The 7467-nt window shown below is 44.7% G+C and overlaps 1 protein-coding gene across 1 annotated transcript in view; it reads right to left on the bottom strand.

Annotated features, from left to right (window-relative positions):
- ank2a (ankyrin 2a, neuronal) overlaps nt 1-5155 on the bottom strand; it is a gene marked incomplete at its 5' end in the record, with an annotated part of 98860 nt that extends 93705 nt beyond the window's left edge. Inside the window, one exon of the mRNA XM_080859067.1 lies at nt 5030-5155. Within this exon, the coding sequence (XP_080715193.1) occupies nt 5030-5155 (126 nt within the window). The remainder of the gene's footprint in view (nt 1-5029) is intronic.
- Nucleotides 5156-7467: the final 2312 nt, after the last annotated feature.

Below are 7467 nucleotides of genomic sequence, written 5' to 3'. Positions count from 1 at the left end.
ATCACAAATATTTGAGTGACGCTAACAAATACTAACGCTAACAAAATAACATTTATTTAATTTTTCTTCTGGATTAATGTGTATAATAATTTGGGGATTGACATTGGAATTGCTAGAATTTAACTATACTCATAAACCCAATGCCCAGCTCAGTCCAAGTGGTGTTCCTATAACGCTTTCAGTGATTGGTTCCACCAAGGCTAAGAAGTATCAGATGATCATTCCCTATTGTTCCAGTACTTCGGGATCTTACCAAGACAGCATCCTCATGGCTTGGGTCAATCTGGCATTGGTCCAGATTGGCGTCACTTCCGATGGTCCCGAGGGCTTTCGCAGAAGCACAATGCTTGAACGCTGAATTTCCCATTGCAAAATCCACTCAAGTTCCTGTCCCTTAATCCCTTTGGAATATCTGTTAGTGGTCACTAAAAAACCTGGATCAGGGCTCAGTTCCTTCAATTCCTCCAGTTCCAATGAACACTTCTATTTATCTAATCTATAAATGTACCTATAGTCCTGCAAGAAACACTCAATCTATAATTGTAGCCTTAATAAGCTGGTGAAATCCATCCAGCACAGTCAGTTTAGCTCATCACATGTTGACTGGGCTTCATCCCAAACTTGTCGCCACACAGCCTCCTCTCTCCCTCTCTAAGAAGTATCTGTCCCTGTCACTGTCCCAGACCCTTGTGTCCCTTGTGTGTTGCCCCCCAGCTCGTATTGCGAAGTACTGTGTTCAAGGGCCCGCCTTGTTGTGAGTGACAACTGGGGCCGTAACAAATACATCCAGCTAAATCAGGACCCCTCTCCACTCAGACTATTTTTAACCCATCTGCCCCCCCCCTTTCTTAAACACACACACACACACACACACACACACACACACACACTCACTCTCCCACTATCTCTACCTCCCTCTGAAACATTCTCTCCATCTCTCTCTCTCTCTCTCTCCCTCTCTCTCCCTCTCAGACCCTTTCTATCCACTGGCCTGAGTCCCACTGGGCAGGCCTAGAACTCTGGAGCTGCGGAGGCCTGTGGAGAGGAAGGTGTGGTCTGAGAGCTTGAGCGTCAGCTGGGCTGCCTGCACTGGCATGTGAGGCTGCTGTAGTCACCTAGAGAAGGTCAACGCATCAGAGGCCATGCCACCGGTCGTGCCTCGGTTGTGGGCGAGCCGTGCAGATAAGAGAAAAAAAAGAGAATCTGAAAAAAATTAAATCTGAGGTGCGTTCCATTCTGCGTGGGTTGCCATCCCTTTCACAACATTCCAAAGGAAATGTATCCCATCTTCCACGTAAGATCAGATGGTAGCAGTCCTTACACCTTAACGACCATCCATTCCGGGGCTCAATTCACACACAGTCTGCCTGTGGTTTATGACTCAGAACCGCCTCGCATTCACCTCCAACCTGCTTCCGCTCAAAACACCCACTATTCCATCATACATCCTCCCGTTTGTGATACTGAATGGTAACCAAGACAAACAGGCAAACAGCCCAGGCCACCCTAAGGAGTAAACGACGGAAGGTGTGACATACACACACCCCTCCGCACCACTGTCCTGTCACAAACACACACTGAGCTGAGTCCAGACAGGAGAGTGGAGTGGCTGTCAGTGTGGATGGTGTGGGGGCGTGACCGGTGAGCTCTGTAGGTCATAGTGTGGCCTGAGGCTGGAGTCCATTGACTGGTACTCGCTGCTCCTACGCTGCCTCTGCTTGACTAAAGCCCCATCTCTCTCAATATTGAATGGTCATATTGAACAGGCGAAGTCTATGGCCTGCAATGGGCCACCATAGTGTCATTACCCCCCTCAATACACCCAGCTTAGGAAGCACAACCTGCCTCAGGAGCTGCTGATCATGTTCTACACGGCAGTTATAGAGTCTGTTCTGTGTACTTCAATAACTGTCTGGTTGGGATCGGCCACCAAACTGGACAAGAACAGACTCCAACGGACAGTCAGGTCTGCTGAAAAGATCATCGGTGCCAACCTGTCTATGGCCTGCAATGGGCCACCATAGTGTCATTACGATTGCGTCAGGAGCTGCACGGATGAGATCAGTGCTCACCCATGTAATTGTATCAGGAGCACAAGGCCAAGTGGAGCACTAAAGGACCCACCTGCAGAGGACAGGTATGGACAGGGTAGTTCATTGTGTTGGTTAGCGTTGTTCTTTACATGCCTTCAGCACTGTAGGGACAGCAGTCAACACCCAGCCAGAGATGTGGACTCAGCAGGTTCATACTCTGATATCAAGTGAGTGACAACAGCAACGGTGTTGAGACCCATTCGGACACATGTACAGGCTACACAAACACAACATTCAGATATCAATATCTCTTGACTGATACATGGCATATTCTGTAAACGGCATTTTCTCAGGCGGGGTTTCCTTCTTTGTCTCTTGCACATACATAAAAGCAGGCACACACACACACACACACACAAGGGGGGTTTGGGGGTATACTAACAACTTCACTCTTAGATACTGTCCAAGTACCTACAAATATAACAGACGGTATTTCCACCATGGCCTCAAGCATTTTTGTTTTGTTTCTTTTCTGATTATGTAACCCTGACTTCCTACAAGAATGAATAGTCTGGCGAATTGCAATGGTTAAAGTAAGCTTGCAAACATGGCTATACCCTCTGTCCAATGTAAAGGCTCTGTAATGTGGCTGACAGGAGTCTTCATAAAGGGCCTATAAATGACTCCAGAGGGGGCTACTGCCCTGAGGCATCAGCCCAAGCCCAGCTGCTCACTAACAGCATTATGTTGAGCCACTGAGCGTGGGATCATCATGAAGCTCATCTATTACACTCACATTAAACACTTCCTCTACCTCACACACATACAGTACATACATTGCAGATTAAGGCACCCAACAGATGGTAGTGGTTTAAAGGTTTGGGGTCACTGAGAAATCAAACTTTGTTCTATTCAAATAACCTAAAATTGATCAGAAATATGGTGTAGATATGTTGCCAATATGTATTACAATTGGAAATGGTTGATTTTGAATGGAATATCTACATACTCCTGTGTTTCAATGTTACATAATCCTAAATGATCATGTTTAAAAGGCAAATGTATCATTAATTGAATGTATCATAGGTCTTTGTGGCTGAAGACTGTTGCGAGGTTTAAGGAAGCAATAAAACCTTGAGTATCTGGAGCATCAGCACATGTGGAATTGATAATGGTCGAAAATTGGTCAAAAAGAAAAAACTTTCTTCAGAAAGATATAAGTATATTATTGTTCTGATAAATTAAAGCTATTTCTTGCTAGAAGAAATCTTCCAAAGGTGTGCACCACATTCTTCACAGAACAGCACACTCTGGCTTTAACCAGGATATAAAGAGAAGCAGGAGGCCCCAGTGTATGTAACCGTGTAGGTGAACAACAGAATCTCTAGTTTGAGAACCAGATGCCTTACAGGTCTTCAACCGAAAAAGCCATATCTCAGACTGACCTATGAAAAGACTAATGGATACTGGGTGGAAGATGACATATATGTTATAGACAGACAAGTGTATGTTGAGATGTTTGGATCACAGAGAAGAAACATTGTGAGGCACAGAACAAATGAACCGGTGCAGAAGGGTAGCAAAATACAGGAAATGTGATTGTCTTGGGGTACTTTGGAGCAGATAAAGTATGTACTTTGTACAGAGTAAAAGGAATCTTTAACAACGTCTTATACCATAACTCCATCACCCTACCATACCCTGTGGATGGGACTTGACTGGAGCCTGTGATTCTCCAGTTAGACACAGACCCAAAGGATTGATCCACATTTTGCAAGACCTATTTTGTGAAGAACCTGTCAAGCTGTAATGCTGCAAAGTTTGTAATTGCTTGCAATGGTGGATTCTTTAATGAAGCTCACAAGCATGTCATTGAATGTTATTTCAAGCAGAAATAATTACTTCTAACTATGACGATGGCTTGACTATATTTTGTATTTATTTATATTATATCTATTTGATGGATACAAATATGAGGTTTCCTGGAAGATGTGTCATTTCTTGGGTGATTCCAAGCTTTTGAACAGAAGTGTATGTATAGTGAGCACGCTTGAATGCCCCACCAGTGATTCAATGCAGTGATGTCAGGATCTGACCTGCATCCAGTTACATGAAAAACCCAATGTCAGGGACCCAATAATGCCCATCACATTACTGATAGGCTAAATACACAAACCTGCTCTGTGATCTTTTAAATCAAATACAGTACTTCTGAGTTTTAAGTCTGGTTGCATCACAGCCTTATTAAATGAAATGGGACATGCAAAACCTCTTATGAGCTTAGGACTACAGTAGGGCTCCTATGAATACATCAACATTTGTGTCAGCATTACTGTTACATACATAGTTGAATTATTTATTTTCATGCAGGTTTTTGCGCGTTAGTAAATCCTTTTAATGACAATTACAAACTACAGACACATCAGGTCTTAGCACAGCACGTGGACGTGACGTCAGGAGCAGTATGTCACCGTGTTTTTGACTATTGTCTCATAAGCCTGTTATCAGCTCTATTGATTGCATAAAATCAATCAAGCCTGCCAAGTGCTCATCAAACACGCATAATAGGTTTACTTGTTTGAGAGCTCAAAAAGTTACCGTTCGCATCTTTTGGGGTATCTTAAAAAGTGAAATCTGTGTCTTATTATCATGTGTATGGCGTTGGCTGTTGCATATATTGTTGGTGAAAGGGAGTTTGACAAGTTTGTCATTCTTTTTCATAGTTCTTTCAAGTCCATATCACATAGCTCAAACCCCAAAAGCCTGAATCTTGTCTATCACTCTTACACCATCTACATATCTTTATGCAAACAACATAGATCAGCATAGACTTGGATCACATAGCTTGCACTTATTTTCAGCACAAAGAAATCTACTCAAGCATTTTGTCTGTCAGAAATCATAATAAATAATATCTGATATAATTCTGGTGCAGTACTTACAAAAGTTTTTTATGATTTCTGATATTATCAGCCAGGGGTGAGTTGTGTGTGTACCTTGCGCCTGCGCTCAGCTCTTTCCCTGCGGCGTCGCCGTCTCTCCCTGGCTTTCTCCAAAGCCCTGATCTCCAAGTGCTGCTCTAGCTCCCGGGCTCTCTTCAGGTGGGACCCCGCGTGGGCCATGCCTCAGACACACCGCCACAGCCACAGCCACAGCCAGAAATATGTCCAAACTCTCTGTGTGTCTGTGTGTGTGTGCTCAGATTTTCACACACCCCATTGAATATCAGAGAAGAGTGTGTGTATAAAATATAAGGTTCCGCTCCAGACTCACAAAAAAGGACGAAAAGAACCCAGCCAGAAAAATGTCCAAACTCTCTGTGTGTCTGTGTGTGTGTGTGCTCAGATTTACACACACCCCATTGAATGGAAGAGTGTGTGTATAAAATATAAGGTTCCGCTCCAGACTCACAAAAAAAGAACGAAAAGAGAAAAATGAAATAAAAACCGAATGTTAACAGATGGATCACACTGACAATTCAGCGCAACACGATCTGTCTTCAAATGTCTCTGTCACCGGATGCTGGGATTTAGATGAGACAGCTAATTGCCCAGTATCTGTTAGTATGAAAAAAAAAACAAAAAAACAATGCACATACCCTGTCCTTCTCTGCAGCAAAATCATCCAACCTCACAGATGAGGTGGTATGAATGTTGCCATTTAACGTGGCTACACTTAATCACCTTGCACCACTGCTTCCTTCCTGTCACGCAGCTTCAGACTTCCCTCTGAAGACGTTCCTCCACTTCCTCTGTTTTTGATCTCTTTCATTTGCCTCCCTTTTACATGTCTCTAGTCACTGTCATTCCATAACTCTCCCTGTTGTCCAGCTCCAGTCTCCCAACCAGAGAGAAAGGGAGAGAGAGAGGGAGGGAGAAAAAGTCAGAGAGAGAGAAACCACTACTCTCTGAATCATTTATGTGTCTGTGTGTGGGGAGCTCACTGAGAGAGGGAGGGATAAAGAGATGAGGGTGAGAAAGAGAGCTGGAGAGAGAGGAGGACAAAAAGAGAGAGAGAGAGAGAGAGAGAGAGAGGGAGGGAGAGAGAGAGAGAGAGAGAGAGAGAGAGAGAGGGAGGGAGAGAGAGGGATGAAGGGATAAATGTGGGACAAAGCGCATGAGGGCGAAAGGGGTAGATACAGAAGGCAGACAGGGAGAGAGAGGGAGAGAGATAAAGACAGACAGATCTAGAGACTATTAGAGAGAGAGAGAGAGAGACAGAGAGAGACAAAAAGAGAGAGAGGGAGAGAGAGAGAGAGAAAGAGGGATGAAGGGATAAATGTGAGACAAAGCGCATGAGGGCGAAAGGGGTAGATACAGAAGGCAGACAGGGAGAGAGAGGGAGAGAGATAAAGACAGACAGATCTAGAGACTATTAGAGAGAGAGAGAGAGAGAGAGAGAGAGGGAGGGAGAGAGAGAGAGAGAGAGAGAGAGAGACAGAGAGAGAAAGAGGGATGAAGGGATAAATGTGGGACAAAGCGCATGAGGGCGAAAGGGGTAGATACAGAACGCAGACAGGGAGAGAGAGGGAGAGAGATAAAGACAGACAGATCTAGAGACTATTAGAGAGAGAGAGAGAGAGAGAGACAGAGAGAGACAAAAAAAGAGAGAGAGAGAGAGGGATGAAGGGATAAATGTGGGACAAAGCGCATGAGGGTGAAAGGGGTAGCTACAGAAAGCAGACATGGAGAGAGAGGGAGAGAGATAAAGACAGACAGATCTAGAGACTATTAGAGAGAGAGAGAGAGAGAGAGACAGAGAGAGACAAAAGGAGAGAGAGAGAGAGAGTGAGAGGGATGAAGGGATAAATGTGGGACAAAGCGCATGAGGGTGAAAGGGGTAGGTACAGAAAGCTGACAGGGAGAGAGAGGGAGAGAGATAAAGACAGACAGATCTAGAGACTATTAGAGAGAGAGAGAGAGAGAGAGACAGAGAGAGACAAAAAAAGAGAGAGAGAGAGAAAGAGGGATGAAGGGATAAATGTGGGACAAAGCGCATGAGGGTGAAAGGGGTAGATACAGAACGCAGACAGGGAGAGAGAGGGAGAGAGATAAAGACAGACAGATCTAGAGACTATTAGAGAGAGAGAGAGAGAGAGAGAGAGAGAGAAATAGAGAGCGGTATTGTGGATGGTCTGACCCCAGTCCAGAATCAGCTCACTGGGTGAGCAGTGGTGTGGTGGGGTGTGTAAATCTTCTAAATCACACTCTGTGTGAGACAGAGGAAAAGGGAGATGGACAACCTGCACCTGCAATGTCAAACCTGGAGGTGGAGCATGGTGCTGTCCAAGGTCCTGAACCTGCTTGTGATGTGGCCCAGCACACAGTCCTCTATAGGTCCCTCTTCACTCTCCATAGAACTAAACGACTGTGATAAATAGTTAGGGGATTGCGGTAAACACATCAGCCACAATGTATTTGACGGGAGACAGCTC

The sequence above is a fragment of the Sprattus sprattus genome, assembly GCF_963457725.1.
Source record: "Sprattus sprattus genome assembly, chromosome: 20".
In the NCBI taxonomy this organism is placed as follows: Eukaryota; Metazoa; Chordata; class Actinopteri; order Clupeiformes; family Clupeidae; genus Sprattus; species Sprattus sprattus.
Note: the sequence above shows the minus strand (reverse complement) of the source record. Positions and strands in the feature narration are given on the sequence as shown.